General features: G+C 48.7%; 1 protein-coding gene across 1 annotated transcript in view; it reads left to right on the top strand.

Moving 5' to 3' along the window:
- Positions 1 to 7487: 7487 nt before the first annotated feature.
- The window catches only part of CCNDBP1 (cyclin D1 binding protein 1), a 56345-nt gene continuing 41092 nt past the window's right edge, over positions 7488 to 22740 (top strand). The window contains exons 1-2 of the mRNA XM_075349778.1: positions 7488 to 7593; positions 14698 to 14757. Of these exons, the coding sequence (XP_075205893.1) occupies positions 7536 to 7593; positions 14698 to 14757 (118 nt within the window). The 5' untranslated portion in view covers positions 7488 to 7535. The remainder of the gene's footprint in view (positions 7594 to 14697; positions 14758 to 22740) is intronic.

The following is a 22740-nucleotide window of genomic DNA, read 5'->3' on the forward strand; positions in this document are numbered from 1 at the left end:
GCTGCCACTGTTAGGGGCATATTAAAATTGTCTGGGATAGTCAGTGTTGGTTCTTCAGCTGTCAATAAAGCTAGACCACCGCTGCAATCTACAGCACCTCTCCATTTTTGCTACCACATTTTAAGTGTCCAATCTTTTCGCTAACAAAATGAGTGGCAAAAGGACAGATGCTGGTGGAAAGGGGAACAGGCGTGTTGGAAAAGGAAAAAAAGTTTGTGTCCGTGGGGTAGGTGGGAAAGCTATATTAACATCTGCTGAAGAAATGCCATCTTCCAGCAAAAGTAAGATGTCTACTACTTTCCATGGACAATCCGATGTGCTTCCTTTTTTACGGAACCGAACAACTGTAACAAAGGTAGATGATGCACAAAAAAAAACAAGCTTGAATGGATCTCAAGTGCTCCAACAAGTGGCCTCTCCTCCACCTCAACTTCAACATCCAAAAAACAACAGTCCTCTGAGTTGTCATCCCAATCGCACTTGCTTTCTCCCAGCTCTCAAGTCTCCACCCGCCCTGAAGAGTATGGTGTAACAGAGATGGCTGAGTCTGCAGAGCTGTTCAGTCACACTATAGCCTCTGGGAATCAGAGGTCTGTTGCCAAGCTACAGTGAGTACAGACCAGGAAATGGTCTGCAGTGATGCCCAGAAGCTTTGTGAGTCTGATTCAGGCCTTGATGACCAAGTTTCTGAGCATAATGTAGACCCTCATTCCCAAACTGTAACACCTGTTGGTAGAGACAATGAGGAACATACTGATGACGATGAGACGCAGATACCAGATTGGGATGACAACTTAACTTGATAATGAAGTTCTAGATCCCACTTACTGTCAACCCACAGTCAGGCACTCGAGGAGGACACCAGAGGCGGTGGAGGAGGATGCAACTGATGACGAAGTTACCTTGCGCCTTCCTGGACAGAGTCGGAGAACTGGAAGCACGTCAACAACTGCATCCTCAGCCACAACTCTGCCTCTGAGCACAAGTCGGGGTGGCTCTGCAGGTCGCATGGCCTCTAAGCCTTGCCTAGCCGGGTCCTTTTTTGACCTTGCAAAGGATCTCCCAAATCATGTGATCTGTAAAATTTGTCACCAATCTATAAGTAAAGGCCAAAACCTCACCAGTTTGACAACTTCCATGAATCGTCACATGAATAACAAGCATAAGTCCCAGTGGGAAGCTCACCGTGCTGCAATGCGGCCTAGCGGAGCGAGCCAACCACCGCCTGCCCCTTCAAATTCCTCCGCGCGCCCTTCATCTTCTATGACTGTGGGGACAGCTGTCACACATGTTTTTCCACGCAGATCTTCCACCTCTTTAACCGCAACAGCCAGTTTGCTTGGCAGGTTGTCAGTTGGTTTGGAAGGGGAAACAAGTGCTGGTGTAGAGCTCTCTCAGACATCGAGAGCATCAACTTTGGATGAAGGCAACATCATGTCTCCGCCTGCACTTTCCTCACAGATCTGCAGTTTTCCAGGGACACCCTACTCACCACCGTCTCCACACAGCAGCCAGATCTCGGTCCCTCAGATGTGGACAAATAAAAGGCCATTTCCTCCGAGCCATGACAAAGCTAAGAGGTTGACTTTCACCCTCTGTAAGCTCTTGGCTACCGAAATGCTGCCTTTCCACCTGGTGGACACAGAGGATTTTCAAGACCTTATATCAGTCGCAGTGCCACAGTGCCAGATGCCCAGTCGCCACTACTTCTCCAAGAAAGGTATGCCTGCGCTACACCAGCATGTCGCACACAACATCGCCGCTTCCTTGAGAAACTCTGTGTGTGACAGGGTGCATTTCCCCACCGATACTTGGACCAGTAAGCATGGACATGGGCGTTACATGTCGCTGACTGGGCACTGGGTAACTATGGTGAGAGATGGTGAGGGGTCTGCTGAACAAGTCTTGCCGTCCCCACGACTTGTGCGTCAATCCTCTGTATGTCGAAGTTCCTCCACTGCTTCTGCCTCCTCAACCTCATCTGGGTCCTCCACCTCCGCCCAAAGCCTGTGTGGTCAGGCCACCCGCGTTGTAACTGTGCACAAGGAATCCCACACACCTCCTTACTATGCTGGCAGTAGAGCTCAACGGCATCAGGCGGTCTTTACGTTGAAATGTCTGGGAAATAAGAGTCACACAGCTGAGGAGTTGTGGTCAGCTCTGCACTCAGAGTTTCGTAAATGGTTGTCTCCACTCAACCTGCAGCCAGGTAAGGCCGTGTGCGACAATGCTGCAAACCTGGGTGCGGCCCCTCGCCGGGGCAAGGTGACACACGTGCCTTGTATGGCTCACATTTTGAACCTTGTTGTCCAGCAATTTTTCACCCACTATCCCGACCTAGATGGGCTTCTGCACAGGGCACGGTCACTCTCTGCTCACTTCCGCCGTTCAACCGCCGCAGCTGACCGACTTGCATCGCTGCAGAGGTCTTTCGGCTTGCTGGTTCATCGCCTGAAATGCGATGTGACGACACGCTGGAATTCGACTCTCCACATGTTACAGCGACTGTGGCAGCACCGCCGAGCCCTGGTGCAATACGTTATGACGTATAGCCTGGGCCAACGAGATGCAGAGGTGGGGCAGATCACGCTGATGGAGTGGTCTCAGATCAAGGACCTATGCACCCTTCTGCACAGCTTCGACATGGCGACGAATATGTTTAGCGCTGACAATGCCATTATTAGCATGACAACGGAAGGGTTAACAAGATCTACAAGGACCAGACGTTCATCATCACCAAGGCGGCAGGCATGGGACAGTGGGGGAGAGGGATTAACAAGGGCGCATGGTAGCAGCCAAACTGTTTAGGAAGGGGCAGGAGCCCATGAAGAAATGGAGGACGAACTGTCGATGGGCATGGAAGACTCAGCTGATGAGGGAGACCTTGGTCAAATTTCGGTTGTTCGAGGTTGGGAGGATATGTCAGAGGAAGGCAGCATGGTTATCACCTCGCCGCCACCAACACAGCAAGGACTTGGTCCGCAGGGATGCGCAAGACACATGAGTGCCTTCTTGCTGCACTACCTTCAACATGACCCTCGGTTTGTCAGAATTAGAAGTAATGATGACTACTGGCTTGCCACACTCTTAGATCCCCGGTACAAGTCCAAGTTTTGCAAAATAATTCCAGCCATAGAAAGGGACGCACGTATGCAGGAGTATCAGCAGAAGCTGTTACTCGATCTTAGCTCGGCTTTTCCACCAAACAACCGTGCAGGTGCAGGGAGTGAATCTCCCAGTTGTAACTTGACAAACAGGGGACTGTCTCGTCATCAACAGTCAAACCGTACCAGCAGCACCGTATCTGGTGGTAACAGCAGTTTTATTGAATCGTTTCATAATTTTTTAGACCCTCCTTTGCAAGGCCACCAGAGACAAGAAGTCTGACACATAGTCAACGGCTGGAGAGGATGATACAGGAGTATCTCCAAATGAACATCGATGCCATGACTTTGCAAATGGAGCCTTGCTCATTTTGGGCTTCAAATCTTGAAAAATGGCCAGAGCTATCCACTTACGCCTTGGAGATCTTGTCATGTCCCGCGGCCAGCGTTGTCTCTGAATGTGTCTTCAGTGCTGCTGGGTGTGTGCTGACAGATAAGCGCACGCGTCTGTCCAGTGACAATGTGGACAGACTAACGTTCATCAAGATGAACAAGTCATGGATCAGCAAGGACTTTGCTACCCCGGTGTCATCCTGGGGAGAGTAAAGGCTTGTGGATTTGGATTGTGCTTGATGCAAGTCAACATGTGAAGTTTACAACTAGGGCACAAGTGATGCCACTGAAGTGGTGTGTGTGGGGCCCAATTTTTGGAAAAAAGGGAGACTCCGCTTGGAGTCCCCTTGCTGTGTTTTTAAAAATGATCCAAGATGAACAAGTCATAGTTCAGCAAGGACTTTGCTACCTACCCAGGTGTCATCCTGAAGACAGTTAAGGCTGGCGTATTTTTGAATGTGCTTGATGCAAATCAACAGGTCAAGTTTGCAACTGGGGCACAAGTGATGCCACTGAAGGGGTGTGTGTGACCCAATTTTTGGAAAAAAGGGAGACTCTGCTTAGAGTCCCTTTGCTGTGTTTTACATGATTTTAGAAGGGCGTGCCATGCCTATATCTGTGTCTCCTCCTCTTTTTCCTCGTCCAGCTGTTTCGTTTTCGCATGAGTATATGTCCTTGTCACTTTCCCATGTGTTTGTGGTATGTTGTGAGTTGTTTGTCACCTTTTGGACACCTTTGAAGGTGTTTTCTATGTGTTTTTAGGTGTTTGCCTCCCATTGTTTTCAATGGGGTTCGAGAGGTTCGTCAAACGGTTCGTCGAACGGCACCTCGAACGGAGCCTTCAGAGGCTCGCTCATCTCTAGTAACCGCAGTCCTCCATGCTGAAACATCAGTGTCTCACAGACACATAGTAGTAGAATGATTAGAAATAGAGTGTTCTGCTCCTCCTCGCATTGTTCCTTTCAATTGTATTGGCATCTGTGATGGTGATGCCGATATAAATGAAAGTACGATCGTCGTCAGGAGGTCCACGGGGCCACAGTGACTCACGGGCCCAATCTAGACAGCTCACTAGTGAATCATCTAGAATAGAGTGGCAAAAATGAGGTGCTCAAAATATCCACTCTGATCTAGACGGCTCACTGCTGAATCACCTAAAACAGAGTGGCTAAAATGAGGTCCTCAAAAAATCCACTCTGATATAGACGGCTCACTACTGAAGCAGCTAGAACGGAGTGGCTTTTTTGAGGTCCTCAAAAAATCCACTACGACACAATGTGGATATTATGAGGACTTTCAGCTGCGCACTGTTACGCTTTTTGCTTTGAGGCTCCTCCCACTCTTCGAAAAAATCCATTGCAGTCACCTCAGTACCAAATGTACATAATGTAGTGGCTAAAATGAGGTCCTCAAAAAATCCACTCTGATATAGACGGCTCACTACTGAAGCAGCTAGAACGGAGTGGCTTTTTTGAGGTCCTCAAAAAATCCACTACGACACAATGTGGATATTATGAGGACTTTCAGCTGCGCTCTGTTACGCTTTTTGCTTTGAGGCTCCTCCCACTCTTCGAAAAAATCCATTGCAGTCACCTCAGTACCAAATGTACATAATGTAGTGGCTAAAATGAGGTCCTCAAAAAATCCACTCTGATATAGACGGCTCACTACTGAAGCAGCTAGAACGGAGTGGCTTTTTTGAGGTCCTCAAAAAATCCACTACGACACAATGTGGATATTATGAGGACTTTCAGCTGCGCACTGTTACGCTTTTTGCTTTGAGGCTCCTCCCACTCTTCGAAAAAATCCATTGCAGTCACCTCAGTACCAAATGTACATAATGTAGTGGCTAAAATGAGGTCCTCAAAAAATCCACTCTGATATAGACGGCTCACTACTGAAGCAGCTAGAACGGAGTGGCTTTTTTGAGGTCCTCAAAAAATCCACTACGACACAATGTGGATATTATGAGGACTTTCAGCTGCGCTCTGTTACGGTTTTTGCTTTGAGGCTCCTCCCACTCTTCGAAAAAATCCATTGCAGTCACCTCAGTACCAAATGTACCTAATGTAGTGGCTAAAATGAGGTCCTCAAAAAATCCACTCTGATATAGACGGCTCACTACTGAAGCAGCTAGAACGGAGTGGCTTTTTTGAGGTCCTCAAAAAATCCACTACGACACAATGTGGATATTATGAGGACTTTCAGCTGCGCTCTGTTACGCTTTTTGCTTTGAGGCTCCTCCCACTCTTCGAAAAAATCCATTGCAGTCACCTCAGTACCAAATGTACATAATGTAGTGGCTAAAATGAGGTCCTCAAAAAATCCACTCTGATATAGACGGCTCACTACTGAAGCAGCTAGAACGGAGTGGCTTTTTTGAGGTCCTCAAAAAATCCACTACGACACAATGTGGATATTATGAGGACTTTCAGCTGCGCACTGTTACGCTTTTTGCTTTGAGGCTCCTCCCACTCTTCGAAAAAATCCATTGCAGTCACCTCAGTACCAAATGTACATAATGTAGTGGCTAAAATGAGGTCCTCAAAAAATCCACTCTGATATAGACGGCTCACTACTGAAGCAGCTAGAACGGAGTGGCTTTTTTGAGGTCCTCAAAAAATCCACTACGACACAATGTGGATATTATGAGGACTTTCAGCTGCGCACTGTTACGGTTTTTGCTTTGAGGCTCCTCCCACTCTTCGGAAAAATCCATTGCAGTCACCTCAGTACCAAATGTACATAATGTAGTGGCTAAAATGAGGTCCTCAAAAAATCCACTCTGATATAGACGGCTCACTACTGAAGCAGCTAGAACGGAGTGGCTTTTTTGAGGTCCTCAAAAAATCCACTACGACACAATGTGGATATTATGAGGACTTTCAGCTGCGCTCTGTTACGCTTTTTGCTTTGAGGCTCCTCCCACTCTTCGAAAAAATCCATTGCAGTCAACTCAGTACCAAATGTACCTAATGTAGTGGCTAAAATGAGGTCCTCAAAAAATCCACTACGACACAATGTGTGAAATTATAAGCACTTTTTCGGTTGCGCTCTGTTACGTTTTTCGCCGTGAGGCTCCTCCCACTCTTCAAAAAACTGAATTTCAGTCACTTCAGTACCAAATGTACATAATGAAGGCTACAGAGAGATCCTCAAAAAATCCACTCTGATCCAATATGGTAAGTTATGAAGACTGTCAGCTGCGCGGTTCCGTTTTTCCTTGTGAGGCTCCGCCCACTCTTTCAATGTCAGTCATGCGGCCACGACTTGTGGAAATACGGTAAAATTAAAATTCCAGCAAAACTGAACAATCAGCGCTGTGTGGAATTATTTATATTGTAAAAAATAATAATAAAATGTAAGTTATAATAATAATGAAAATAAAAATTTGCCCTTTGGAAAAAAATAATAAATATAACAGTGTGAGCATCTAATAAATAAAAACATGAAATCATTCCAATTATACATCTGATTCCAGCCCCTGCTGGAGAAACTGAACTGTGTTGTATGGAGAAAAGATCACAGAGATCATCAAAAAATCAACTCTGATCTAGCCACCTCACTGGTGAAGCAGCTAGAACGGAGTGGATAAAATGAGGTGACCAAAAACATGTGACTGCAGCGAGGCCTCAAGAAATCAACTCTGATCTAGACACTTCAGTAGTGAGCCGGCTAGATCAGAGTGGAAAAAATGAGGCCTCAAAAAATCAACTCTGATATAGCCGGCTCACTGCTGAAGCAGCTAGATCAGAGTTGATTTTTTGAGGACCACAAAAAATCAACTCTGATCTAGACGCAACCGTGCCGGGAGGGCATGGAGAAATGACAGCTGTCAATGTACATAATGCCCCGTTATTTCGTCCTCCACAGGGTGAGGGCGCTGCAGAGCTGTTCTTCTAAGCACTGTCGCCATGGTTATCGCCTGCGCAATCATTTCATAGCTCCTCTCTATGGTCCCGGAAGTGTTATCTTTGTGTTACAGCTAAACCCTTCCCCGTGGTGCTTGTGGCCGGTGTCTCATGGTTCCGGGAGAACATGGAGCCGCTGCGGAAACTGCTGGAGAACCTCCGTGTTATACAGGAGAAGCTGCGAGGCGAGTCCATAATCCTGCAATACCCGTGAGAACGAGCCTCGAGGGTAACCGCAGCATGGCGGTCATTACATGCGGCACCGCACGACCCTCATGCAGTGTGTACGGGGCGCAGGAGTCTCCCGTTTAGGATTGCACAGCTGGGTTGTACATTTTATGACGTTTTGTGACAGTGCCCTACACTACACTATACTGAGGGGTGCAGGACCTCTGGCTGCTGTCATGCGAATGGTGGATAATGTGAGCTCCTTACAGATTGCCAGAAATGGCGTCTTGGGAGAGACTAGCTCAATTTTTCCCACATTGCTTTTTTCTTGGATAATGAAGCTCTTTTATTTCCTATTGGGTGATGCTGCTTCATGTTGTGCAGTACAGAACCTGCTGGGCACCGACGTCCCACCGTGTATACAGAACCTGCTGGGCACCGACGTCCCACCGTGTATACGGAACCTGCTGGGCACCGACGTCCCACCATGTATGCAGAACCTGCTGGGCACCGACGTCCCACCGTGTATGCAGAACCTGCTGGGCACCGCCGTCCCACCGTGTATACGGAACCTGCTGGGCACCGACGTCCCACCGTGTATACAGAACCTGCTGGGCACTGACACCCCACCGTGTATACAGAACCTGCTGGGCACCGACGTCCCACCGTGTATACAGAACCTGCTGGGCACTGACGTCCCACCGTGTATACAGAACCTGCTGGGCACCGACGTCCCACCGTGTATACAGAACCTGCTGGGCACCGACGTCCCACCGTGTATACAGAACCTGCTGGGCACCGACGTCCCACCGTGTATACGGAACCTGCTGGGCACCGACGTCCCACCATGTATGCAGAACCTGCTGGGCACCGACGTCCCACCGTGTATGCAGAACCTGCTGGGCACCGCCGTCCCACCGTGTATACGGAACCTGCTGGGCACCGACGTCCCACCGTGTATACAGAACCTGCTGGGCACTGACACCCCACCGTGTATACAGAACCTGCTGGGCACCGACGTCCCACCGTGTATACAGAACCTGCTGGGCACTGACGTCCCACCGTGTATACAGAACCTGCTGGGCACTGACGTCCCACCGTGTATACAGAACCTGCTGGGCACCGACGTCCCACCGTGTATACAGAACCTGCTGGGCACCGACGTCCCACCGTGTATACAGAACCTGCTGGGCACCGACGTCCCACCGTGTATACGGAACCTGCTGGGCACCGACGTCCCACCGTGTATGCAGAACCTGCTGGGCACCGACGTCCCACCGTGTATGCAGAACCTGCTGGGCACCGACGTCCCACCGTGTATGCAGAACCTGCTGGGCACTGACACCCCACCGTGTATACAGAACCTGCTGGGCACCGACGTCCCACCGTGTATACAGAACCTGCTGGGCACCGACGTCCCACCGTGTATACAGAACCTGCTGGGCACCGACGTCCCACCGTGTATACAGAACCTGCTGGGCACCGACGTCCCATCGTGTATACAGAACCTGCTGGGCACCGACGTCCCACCGTGTATACGGAACCTGCTGGGCACCGACGTCCCACCGTGTATACGGAACCTGCTGGGCACCGACGTCCCACCGTGTATACGGAACCTGCTGGGCACCGACGTCCCACCGTGTATACGGAACCTGCTGGGCACCGACGTCCCACCGTGTATACGGAACCTGCTGGGCACCGACGTCCCACCGTGTATACGGAACCTGCTGGGCACCGACGTCCCACCGTGTATACGGAACCTGCTGGGCACCGACGTCCCACCGTGTATACGGAACCTGCTGGGCACCGACGTCCCACCGTGTATACGGAACCTGCTGGGCACCGACGTCCCACCGTGTATACGGAACCTGCTGGGCACCGACGTCCCACCGTGTATACGGAACCTGCTGGGCACCGACGTCCCACCGTGTATACGGAACCTGCTGGGCACCGACGTCCCACCGTGTATACGGAACCTGCTGGGCACCGACGTCCCACCGTGTATACGGAACCTGCTGGGCACCGACGTCCCACCGTGTATACGGAACCTGCTGGGCACCGACGTCCCACCGTGTATACGGAACCTGCTGGGCACCGACGTCCCACCGTGTATACGGAACCTGCTGGGCACCGACGTCCCACCGTGTATACGGAACCTGCTGGGCACCGACGTCCCACCGTGTATACGGAACCTGCTGGGCACCGACGTCCCACCGTGTATACGGAACCTGCTGGGCACCGACGTCCCACCGTGTATACGGAACCTGCTGGGCACCGACGTCCCACCGTGTATACGGAACCTGCTGGGCACCGACGTCCCACCGTGTATACGGAACCTGCTGGGCACCGACGTCCCACCGTGTATACGGAACCTGCTGGGCACCGACGTCCCACCGTGTATACGGAACCTGCTGGGCACCGACGTCCCACCGTGTATACGGAACCTGCTGGGCACCGACGTCCCACCGTGTATACGGAACCTGCTGGGCACCGACGTCCCACCGTGTATACGGAACCTGCTGGGCACCGACGTCCCACCGTGTATACGGAACCTGCTGGGCACCGACGTCCCACCGTGTATACGGAACCTGCTGGGCACCGACGTCCCACCGTGTATACGGAACCTGCTGGGCACCGACGTCCCACCGTGTATACGGAACCTGCTGGGCACCGACGTCCCACCGTGTATACGGAACCTGCTGGGCACCGACGTCCCACCGTGTATACGGAACCTGCTGGGCACCGACGTCCCACCGTGTATACGGAACCTGCTGGGCACCGACGTCCCACCGTGTATACGGAACCTGCTGGGCACCGACGTCCCACCGTGTATACGGAACCTGCTGGGCACCGACGTCCCACCGTGTATACGGAACCTGCTGGGCACCGACGTCCCACCGTGTATACGGAACCTGCTGGGCACCGACGTCCCACCGTGTATACGGAACCTGCTGGGCACCGACGTCCCACCGTGTATACGGAACCTGCTGGGCACCGACGTCCCACCGTGTATACGGAACCTGCTGGGCACCGACGTCCCACCGTGTATACGGAACCTGCTGGGCACCGACGTCCCACCGTGTATACGGAACCTGCTGGGCACCGACGTCCCACCGTGTATACGGAACCTGCTGGGCACCGACGTCCCACCGTGTATACGGAACCTGCTGGGCACCGACGTCCCACCGTGTATACGGAACCTGCTGGGCACCGACGTCCCACCGTGTATACGGAACCTGCTGGGCACCGACGTCCCACCGTGTATACGGAACCTGCTGGGCACCGACGTCCCACCGTGTATACGGAACCTGCTGGGCACCGACGTCCCACCGTGTATACGGAACCTGCTGGGCACCGACGTCCCACCGTGTATACGGAACCTGCTGGGCACCGACGTCCCACCGTGTATACGGAACCTGCTGGGCACCGACGTCCCACCGTGTATACGGAACCTGCTGGGCACCGACGTCCCACCGTGTATACGGAACCTGCTGGGCACCGACGTCCCACCGTGTATACGGAACCTGCTGGGCACCGACGTCCCACCGTGTATACGGAACCTGCTGGGCACCGACGTCCCACCGTGTATACGGAACCTGCTGGGCACCGACGTCCCACCGTGTATACGGAACCTGCTGGGCACCGACGTCCCACCGTGTATACGGAACCTGCTGGGCACCGACGTCCCACCGTGTATACGGAACCTGCTGGGCACCGACGTCCCACCGTGTATACGGAACCTGCTGGGCACCGACGTCCCACCGTGTATACGGAACCTGCTGGGCACCGACGTCCCACCGTGTATACGGAACCTGCTGGGCACCGACGTCCCACCGTGTATACGGAACCTGCTGGGCACCGACGTCCCACCGTGTATACGGAACCTGCTGGGCACCGACGTCCCACCGTGTATACGGAACCTGCTGGGCACCGACGTCCCACCGTGTATACGGAACCTGCTGGGCACCGACGTCCCACCGTGTATACGGAACCTGCTGGGCACCGACGTCCCACCGTGTATACGGAACCTGCTGGGCACCGACGTCCCACCGTGTATACGGAACCTGCTGGGCACCGACGTCCCACCGTGTATACGGAACCTGCTGGGCACCGACGTCCCACCGTGTATACGGAACCTGCTGGGCACCGACGTCCCACCGTGTATACGGAACCTGCTGGGCACCGACGTCCCACCGTGTATACGGAACCTGCTGGGCACCGACGTCCCACCGTGTATACGGAACCTGCTGGGCACCGACGTCCCACCGTGTATACGGAACCTGCTGGGCACCGACGTCCCATCGTGTATACAGAAGCTGGAAACATATTAATCAGGTGCTCAGTTGACCTTGGAACGGTCTGAGGTCCTCTCCGCTGTTCCTCCCAGGTTTTCTACAAAAGGATTTATTATTTATGTGGCTACCCCACTGTCCTTATGGCCTTTTAGGGCATATGTTTGTCATAGAAGGGGCATCCCCGCTCAGCACCATCTACGTCGGCGCCTTCAGCAGTTCTTAGATGACCATTCATCTGAGGGACTGCTGTGACAAATACATTTGATGCCTTTTCTATGTCGCTCTCCAGACAGTTTCTTCTTGGTTCTTATCTGCATATTATCCCTCATAAATGTTTTCTTTTTCATGCTTTGGACCATAAAAACTTGCCTTTTTGAAATTGATGGTGTTGTGAATTAAAAAGTATTTAAAGGGTTATTCTCATTTTCTTAAACAGTGTATAAAATTGAAAATTGCCTGTAAAGTAAGCGGCTTAGCAGTTTGCTTATTACTGACCATCCTCTCTGTTTTCAAAGATGAGTGATGTTTTGTGTATGGCTCAGTGCCTAGGCTACCGGTCACTGACAGTGTAGCAGTGGTCGGGGAACATGCACAGTGCTTATTACAAGCTCTTTCCCATTGAGCTTGTAAATGCTGTTGTGTAGCTGGCCGGGATCACTGGAGAACACTGCTCCTGGTCAATTTCAGTGACCCTGTGCTTCTCCAAAGCTGGAGAGGCAAAGCTGCGACATATAGCGGCATCAGAGAGTGCATTGTTTGGGACCACAGTACAGCAATGCAGTAGTTTAAACTGTCAGAACAGCAGGAATGCACCGTGCTCAGGGAGCTGGAGGCAGTGGGGTCCGCACTTCTGATCTTTCACACAATTAAGCAAAACATAGAGTTCTTTGAAAACTGCAAAGAATTGGTAGTGCCCAATTTAGCAAAGCTTATATGCCAGAATTGTAGCATGAAGAGCTTTGAACGCGAGGCTGTTGTAGAATTTAGCAACTTTTGGTGTTCTCTCTCCATATTCAACAATGTGGGCGGATGGGGGTTTCACCAACCTTGCTCGACAACTACATAATAAGCGATGGCGTTCCTTACACCTCAAGTCTTACTCCAGTCACTGACTGGCGGGGCTCGCACCACTTTTCAGAAGCATTGGATTCATTAAGATGAAAGTATGTGCCTCTTATCAAATCATGAATGTCTGACTTCAGCACACCCCCATATAAAGAGCAGTGTAAAGGCCCTGTTACACACAGAGATAAATCTGCGGCAGATCTGTGGTTGCAGTGAAATTGTGGACAATCAGTGCCAGGTTTGTGGCTGTGTACAAATGGAACAATATGTCCATGATTTCACTGCAACCACAGATCTGCCAAAGATTTATCTCTGTGTGTGACGGGGCCTTAAAGAACGCCGGTCTTGATGAATCGTTGCCAAAGTATATTTGAAAATTGTATTGTTTGGTTGGCAGCCTGCCTGGCCCCAGAGGTGACTACTCTATGCCTTGTGGAAGCTGGCATAATTAGGCAGATAACATTGTTTTTAGAACATTGTGTGTTTATATTCATCAGCCGTGTTAACTAATAGTCACAGCACCGACTGTTAGGCCGGTTTCAGACATCTGTGTTTAATCCAGTAACAGCCACACGCATGGTTATAGTCATATGTGTGTCACTCCTATGTTACACGTGTGACATCTATGTTTGCATATGTGTACCACGTACCAGAGAAAACATGGATCTTTGAAATAAAAAGATTTTCTATATTCACCTGTATACAGCGCTGTTTTCTTTGGCTCTGTAGTCTCCTGCTTCTGACCGCCGCTCATTATATTCATTGATTATTCACTGCACTGAGGAGCTGGAAGCTGTTGCATGACGGGGACAGCGCTGGGTATAGCACCGCGAAGGACAGCATCTCGTGGACAGGTAAGTATTCAGCAAGCAGTGTGTGTAGTGACGTCCAGGAGGTCATTGGAGTTCCCAATGAACTCTGATGACCACCCCGCGACACCTGCGCTACAGCGGGTGTCACCACAGTGACTTCATGGGTTCATCAGAGTTCATTGGGAACTCTGATGAACTCCTGGACGTCACTGCACACAAACTGCTTTCTTGCTGAATGCTCACCTCTCCTCAGCCATGCTGTCCTCCGGGATGCTGTCCCTGGCGCTGTTCCCGCGATGCTCAGGCTTCCAGGTCCTCACTGTGAGCGCGCGTAAATGCAGACACGCACACGCACACACACGCACACACACCTTGCTAAATACTCACCTGTCACTAGCAATGCTGTGAAAGTGGTCCTCAGTGCAGTGAATATTCTATGAGTATAATGAGCAGTGGTCAGGAGCGTGAGGCAGCAGAGCCAAAGAAAACAGCACTGGATACAGGTGAGTATAGAAAATCTGTTTATTGAAAAGACTTGTGTTTTCTCCGGTACATGTCACAGAGATCACATTAGTGTGCGATCCGTCACTGCCAGAGAAAAAACGGACATGTCTCATTTTGTGTATGCGGGGCCACGAGGGGTCACACGGCCGTGTGAGTAATAGCGTAGAATAACATGGGTACGGTGGCATTCGTGTTTAAAAACTAATGTCTCACGTACCTGAAACACGGACGTCTGAAACCTGCCTTAGGTAGTTTTACAGTGTAAAACCAGACCTCGGAGCATCTCTAGTACACATTACTGAAGAGAGCTTAGGACGTCCGCAATGTGACAAGACTGAGCTGTAATTTATCCTCTTTTATTGCTCAGTGTGAGGTTTGGTGCGAAGGTAAAAGCAGGTATCTTAAAGAAATACTAAGGTTTGTAAATCCTGTTGTGTTTTTGCAGATGGGGAACCCAAGGAAATTATCCATACTTTTAATCCTCAATTCTTCTGGAACACATTGGGTAAGAATTATCGAGAATTGTATTGTAAAGGCACACAGTAGCGGGTCCTTTAACTGTTTATGAGCTTGATGTGAGTATAGGGGTCCATGATTCACTTAACATTGTATTGTAAGACTGGTTGCTAAATAAGCCAGCTGCTAATTGGTTAAATGAATCTGCACTGGTTCCGGCACTGACACCGGAGAATCCTCACAGCGCACAATGTGCGCACTGTGAGGATTCACAAGTCTGCAGTAAAATAGAGTGCCTGCAGACTTAGGGGTACTTTGCACACTACGTCATCGCAGGTGCGATGTCGATGGGGTCAAATCGAAAGGGACACACTCGCTGTCGACATCGCAGTATGTGAATCCTTTTACATACGATTAACGAGCGCAAAAGCGGTGATATGATCGGTGTAGGGTTTGACATTTCTATAATTTCGCAGCAGCAACGGTACGATGTTGTTCCTCATTCCTGCGGCAGCACACATCGCTGTGTATGAAGCTGCAGGAGCGAGGAACATCTCCTACCTGCGTCCACCGGCTATGCGGAAGGAAGCAGGTGGGCGGGATGTTTATGTCCTGCTCATCTCCGCCCCTCCGCTTCTATTGGCCGCCTGCCGTGTGACGTCGCTGTGACGCCGCACGACCCGCCCCCTTAGGAAGAGCGACGTCGCAGGGCAGGTAAGTGCATGTGAAGCTGTCGTAGCGATAATGTTCCCTACGGCAGCAATCACAAGATATCGCTGCTGCAACGGGGGCGGGGACTATCGCGCTCGGCATCGCAGCAGCGGTTGCGATGTCGTAGTGTGCAAAGTACCCCTTAGGGAATACACCGGACAACCCCTCTTTGGGGTTCAGGATTTGGGCACAGGTTGCAAACTTATAGGGCTATAACTTAAGGCCTCATTAAAAATTTAGAGGGGGCCTTTCTAATACTTCCATCTATGAAAGTTATGTATGGGCATTGAGGAACGTCTATATTGGCATATTCCCTATAGGGTGCATGCAGACGACCGTATAAATTGGTCTGAGATCGGTCAACAATACTCGGGCTGGCCATGGCTTTCCCGACCTGAGCCTGAATTCCTGTGCAGCTGTCATGCTCGGGTTGGGAGAGCCGTGGTCAACCCAAGTATTGCATCCGATCTCAGACCAATTTATACTGTCATCTGAATGCACCCATAATGAGAACTCCCCATTTTTAAATAAGGAGTATAAGTTGTCTACAAGCTGTGGAAACAAAGATAATGGAATTGTAGTTGTCAGATATAAAGTAGCTCTAGCCATGTCTGGGCTGTTAGAGATTACCGCAGTATTATGGGTGGGGGCTCAACATGCAAGTGATAGATAGGTACAGAATGTCGGTATGATGCCTCATAGAGAAGATGATTATTTTATTTTTTCATATCTTTTTATACATTTTGTTAACCAAGTTATTGATAAGTGTATGTTTTATTCTGACACACTGTAAATACAGTTGTGCTCAAAAGTTTACATACCTCAGCAGAGTTTTTTGGTTTCTTGGCCTTTTTCAGGGAATATGAATTTTAAAATAAAACCTTTTTTTATTCCACTTATGTTTTAGTGGTTTGATGAAGCCATTTATTGTCAAACTACTGTGTTTTCTCTTTTTAAATCATAATGACAACCAAAAACATCCAAATGACCCTGATCAAAAGTTCACATACCCCAGTTCTTAATACCGTGTATTGCCCCCTCTAACATCAATGACAGCTTTAAGTCTTTTGTGGTAGTTGTGGATGAGGTTTTTTTTTTTTCTCAGATGGTAAAGCTGCCCTTTCTTTTTGACAAAAAACCTTCAGTTCCTGTAACTTCTTGGGCTTTCTTGCATGAACGGAGCACTTGAGTTCTCCTCAGCGTGGCTCAATGATATTGAGGTCATGAGACTGAGATGGCCACTCCAGAACCTTCACTTTGTTCTGCTGTAGCCAATGACAGGTTGACTTGACCTTGTGTTTTGGGTTATTGTAATGTTGGAATGTCCAAGTACATCCCAATGTGCAGCTTCTGGGTTGATGAGTGCAAATTTCCTCCAGTATTTGCTGATAACATACTGCATTCATCTTTCCTTCAACTTTGACCAAGTTTCCTGTGCCTCTGTAGCTTACACACCCCCACATCATCAGCGATTCACCTCCGTCCTTTACAGTAGGAAATGTGTTCCTTTCATCATAGGCCTGATTGACACCTCTCCAAATGTAACGTTTATGGTTGTGGCCAAAAAGTTTGATTTTGGTCTCATCACTCCATATTACCTTGCTGCAGGAGTTTGGAGGCTTGTCTCTGTGCTGTTTGGTATAATGTAGGCGAGATACTTTGTGGCATTTGCACAGTAATAGTTTTCTTCTGACGATTCAACCATGAAGCCCATTTTTCTTCAAGTGCCTCTTTATTGTGCATCTTGAAACAACCACACCGCTAGTTTTCAGTGAGTCCTGTGATTCAGCTCATGTTATTTGTGGGTTTTTCTTTGCATCTTTGCATCCCGAACAATTTTTGTGGCAGTTGTGGCCAAAATCTTTGTTGGTCTACCTGATCGTGGTTTGGTTTTTATAGAGCCCCTGATTTTCCATTTGTTAATCACACTTTGAACACTGCTGACTGGCATTATTAATTCCTTGAACATCTTTTTGTATCCCTTTCCTGTGTTATACAGTTCAGCTATCTTTTCCCGTAGATCCGTTGACCATTCTTTTGCTTTCCCCATGACTCAAAATCCAGAAGCGTCAGTGGCTGGACGAAAGCTGCAAGAGTCTGTCTGGATCCCAGAAACTCATTCAGCTTTTTTTTTTTTTTTTTTTTTCCAAACATTTTTATTGATTTTACAAAATTTTTTATACAATATCGCATCAAAAAAGTGTATGATTTGCAAAAGACAAACTTTGAACTGTCCGAATATGTCAAAGAGGAGGGTAAAATCCCCCTTTCTATCTCAAGTCCATCTTCAGGTTACATTGATATAAAATAAATCAAGATAGGAGAAACCAAACATAACATGTCATAACAAACCCTCGAGCCCCAATGTCATTCTTTGCAATTTCTGGTGTCGATGTCGAGTCTTGAAAGTGTCATATCCTCTTACCCCTGACCTTCACCTTATTCCCCGTTAAACAATCCTCAGTTTTCCCAAGCTATCCTGTATGTCATTCAGAAGGTACCACTCCGTTTGCCTGAAAGGTGTCACTAGATGATTTATTTCTTCCTGTTTGCAGTAAATTTCGATGAAAGTTTTCCATCTCCTGAAAAACTTGGTTGTCTTATTGTCTCTGTCCCTTTCTGCTTCTAATCTCTCCATCCTCAGAAGATTGTGTAACTCGCCAATGACTTCCCCTGTGGATGGGGCCTCCTCCTGTATCCAGTGCCTTAAAATGCATCTTTTGGCTATCATGGCTACGTCGTGTATGATTGCAAATGCCTTTTTGTCCTGGTTGTTTAGTCCCCCTCTGACTCCACCCTCAAAGAAGTGGAAAATCCACACCATTAGCTCTGATTTACAGGAAATTCTCCATGTTGTCTGGACTAATGTTCTGACTTGGTTCCAGAACCTCTTTATCGTCCTACACTCCCACAAACCATGTAGCATGTCTGTTTTTTCTGTGTGGCATTTAGGGCACCGTGTCTCTCTGCTCGGAATGTTGAAACCCCAAACAGCCCTGTGCAGTATCCTAAATTGAGTGTCTCTCCAGCTCTCATTGGTGACTTGTTTTCGCATCTGGACCCATCCTTTCAATATGTCCTCCACCACTTCTTGACCTTTCATTTGTTTTTTCCATGCTAAGAGTGTCCGACTATCTTCCCGGGATATCAGCACACCTCTAAATATTCGGTAGATTCGAGAGACATTTAAATTTGTTACATTGTCCTCCATGAGCTCATCAATCATACTTTTATTCAGTTCCCTTCCAATCTCACCAAGCTCTCTCATTATTCCATGCTTCAATTGTACGTATTGGATAATGTGGCAGCCGTTCAGATTGTACTTATCGAGCACTTCCCGACCTGTCATCCATCTTCTCTCTTCCACATTCATAATATCTATCGTTCTCTTAATACCCCTCTCTTTCCATTTGAGGAACAGTTTATTCTCCCTCCCCTGGGGGAAGCCTGGTGATGCCCAAGGATTCAGGTATTTTGATACCTTCCATGAAAGACCAAGCTTCCGTCTTACCAATCTCCAGGTCAACATAGTGTCTCTGAGTATAACTGAGTTTTTTATGTGACCTTCGACCTTGGACAGCGGGGAATGGAGAATAGACGTTAGATCCCATGGTTCTACATATTTAAGTTCCGTACCATAATCTGAATGTCTGCTCGTGCCTCTCAGCCAATCAATCACGTGTCTCATGATACACACTATGTTGTACCCTCTGACATCCGGGAAATTTATCCCTCCCTCCTCCACTGACTTCATCAGTGTACGCAGCTTTATCCTGGGTTTCCTTCCCCTCCAGATAAAATCCGCATACGCTGAATTGAGTCTGCTGACATCCTTTAATGTTAACAATAACGGGATGGTCTGAAAGGGGTACAGCAGCCTGGGGAAGCTCATCATTTTTATGAGATGGCACCTTGCCAATAATGGCAGGGGTAATCCCTTCCAGCCCTTCAGCTGAGTTATGATTTTTCTGATCAGTGGACCAAAATTCATTTTATAAATTGCCTGCGCCGTCCTCCCTATGTGCACTCCCAGGTACTTGACTGATGTTTGTGCTACTGGGATTCCACTTACATGCCCCTCATTTAAGATGCCCCTGGTTGGCCCTTGGTCCCCGTGTAGGAATAACAGTTCACATTTCTTTTTGTTTAATTTAAAACCTGAAAAGGCGCCAAATTTTTCTATCATGCTAAGTGTCCGGGGCAAGTCCGCCTCAGGGTCCCCCATATATAGAATCACGTCATCAGCAAAAAGCGCTAACTTCATTTCTGTTCCCCTTATGTTGATCCCTTTGAAACTGCTATGGCCCTGCAGCACTCTTGATAGGGGTTCAATTGCCAGGTTAAATAATAGGGGGGATAGCGGGCATCCCTGTCTCGTCCCTTTCATCAGGGGGAACACATCTGACAGAAAGCCCGGGGTGTGGATCCTTGCTCCCGAGTTAGCATATAAGCTGTTAATATAGAGTCTCATCTTACCTAATATCCCCACGGCCTCCATCACCTTATCTAGCCAGATCCAGTTGACATTGTCGAACGCTTTTTCAGCGTCTAGTGTGACTAACGCTGGGCTTGCCCTCCCCTTCGTGCGCCCCAGTCTAACCGCATCAACCACTAGTATAGTCCTCCTAATGTTGGTCACCGCACTTCTCCCTTTTATAAACCCTACCTGATGTTCTGAAATTAATCTAGGCAGGACCGTAGCCAATCTATCAGCCATGATTTTAGACATTATTTTTAAGTCCTGGTTGATGAGCGAAATGGGCCTATAGCTCGAAGGGTCGTCCAGGTCCTTGGAGCCCTTAGGTATTAGTTTAATGTATGCTATATTGGCGTTTTTAGGAATTTCCATTCCCCCCAAGATCGCATTAAAAACTGAAGTTAAGTCCGGGGAAATCTGTTCCCTGAGGGCTTTATAGAATTCGCTATTGAAACCATCAGGTCCTGGAGCCTTGTTAGTGCTAAGTTCCCCGATTGTTTTTGCAACCTCTTCCTCTGTAATATCTGCGTTTAAGATTTCCAGTTCTGCCTCCGTTAAGTTGGGTAGTTGGGCTTGCCTTAGCCACTCCGCCTCATCAGTCATGTCGTTATGTCCTGGCCCGTATAACTTTCTGTAATAGTCCCCCAGAGCCTTATTAATTTCCTTGGGGTCCGAGGTCACCTCCCCACCCTTTGTTTTCAATTTTGAAATTACTGTCATCTTTCTGTTACCCCTTGCTAAATTTGCCAGCATCCTCCCCGCCTTATTCCCAAATCTATGTAAATCGGCCTCTTTATATGACCAAAATAACTGTTCCTTTTTTTTTGCCCACTCATCAAAGTCTCTCTTGGCTGCCACCCACCTATCTTTTGCCGTGACCGATCTCACTGTCAGATAATTAGTGTATGCCAGTCGCACTGCCTCGCTGTGAGAGTTGTATTTCGCGTTCGTCTTTCGTTTGATCATGGCCGCATACCCCACCAAACGTCCTCTCAAGACCGCTTTCGCCGCCTCCCAGAATAATATTGGAGTCGCCCTATGCTCCTTGTTATTTTCTGAGTACTCTTCCCACCATTCTTTTATTATTTTATGGAAGTTATCCTGTCTGAGGAGGAACGACGGGAATCTCCAGATAATGTCTGATCCTCTCTTGAATTTCTCCCTAAGGTCCACTCTCACCGGACTGTGGTCCGAGATCACCATGTTCTCAATCATGCAGTTTCGCACGCTATTCGTCAGCTCCAAAGACAGCCAAATCTGATCTAGACGAGACCAGCTGTTATGCGGGTGAGAGAAATGCGTGTATTCTCTGTCATGTGGGTGGGTTAACCTCCATATATCTTTCAAGCCTATATCCTCCAATGAAACCTCTCCATAGGCTGAGCCCTTGTCCCCATGACTCAACTCACCCTCTCCCTTACTTCTATCTTCCTCTGAATCTGGCACTGCATTGAAATCTCCCGCCACTATGATGTTAGGTTCCTTGTCTGAAAGAATTATTGTTTTTATTGCGTCATGAAACTGTTTCTGCTTCGAGTTTGGGCCATAAATATTATATATACTGAGTGTTCCCGCTGGACTAGTAATTGTTAGATGTTGCCATCTTCCTTGAGCATCCTCCTCCTGAGCCACTACCTCATGACTAAGCTGTTTGTTTATCAAAATCATTGTGCCCGCCTTCCTTCCCACTGCCGCTGCCCCATAAACTGAACCCACCCAGTATTTCTTCATGCGGAAAAAATCTTCCTTCCCCAGGTGTGTTTCTTGTAATAAAGCAATATCAGTTTTTAGTCTTTTCAAGTGTCTTAGTACCATAGCCCGCTTGTTGGGTGATCTCAGACCCTTAACATTCCACGTTGTCAGCTGCACCATGACTGTCCAAATAAGTTGCTCTTATCGATATTACCCTTCAAGACCTCGACTGAAAGAAAAATGTGACTATCAATCCTGCCTTCACAAGTGACTCTACCAGAATGACATTTCTTTTCCCTAACTTGTAAATGAACCCTTATACAACATATAAAAATTATGAATCCTACAACATTAGAACAGGTTATCCCTTTAAAAGGACTTTCGGCTCTTTTTGCCATGTTAGTGACTTCCCTTCTTCCTGGCCTAAATATGAGTCTCCCTAGTCACCCCCCTGATGCGCAAATTCTAAGTTTTATCCCCCCGACAAAATACAACGGCCTTAAGAATTAAGCAAGGATTAACACATTATGTCGTATAAAATATGACCTTAGCGAGAGTTCGTCTGTTGAAAAAGTCCTGGTTTTGTGGGACCATCCTTTCAACCCGTTCGGATCCACTGTACTAGGGTCTGAAAAGCAGTCCAAAAAAAAAGAAGCAGAGCGGGAAAGAGAAAAGAGAGAGAGTTGAGGAGGAAGGTCAGAGAGAGAGAGAGAGAGAGAAAGAGAGAAAAAAAAAAAAAAAAAAAAAAAAAAAAAAAGGGGAGAAGAGAGGGAAGAGGGAAAATAGAGAGGGGAAAAGGAGGAAAGAAAAGAGAGAGGGGAAAGAGGAAAGAAAAGAGAGAACAGAAGAGAAGAGAGGAGAAGAAGGAGAAAGAGGAGAAGGAGGGGACACAGGAGAGGGAGAAGGGAGAGAGAAACAGGGGGAGTAGAAGAGGCAGAGAGAGCAGGAGAAGCAGGAGGGGAAAAGGAGGGAGAAGGAGAAGAGAAAGAATAAGAAAGAGGGGAGGGAGGAGAGGAGCCTCTCATCCACCCCTCTCCGCTGTCACCGAAGATAAGAAATGCGATTGGTCCTCTCTCCCCCCGACCCCCCCACATCGACCCCCCCCCCCGTCCCCATCCCCCCCTCCGGTCGAGGGGAACGATTAAGAGCCAA

This window comes from Anomaloglossus baeobatrachus, chromosome 5, assembly GCF_048569485.1.
Source record: "Anomaloglossus baeobatrachus isolate aAnoBae1 chromosome 5, aAnoBae1.hap1, whole genome shotgun sequence".
Lineage (NCBI taxonomy): Eukaryota > Metazoa > Chordata > Amphibia > Anura > Aromobatidae > Anomaloglossus > Anomaloglossus baeobatrachus.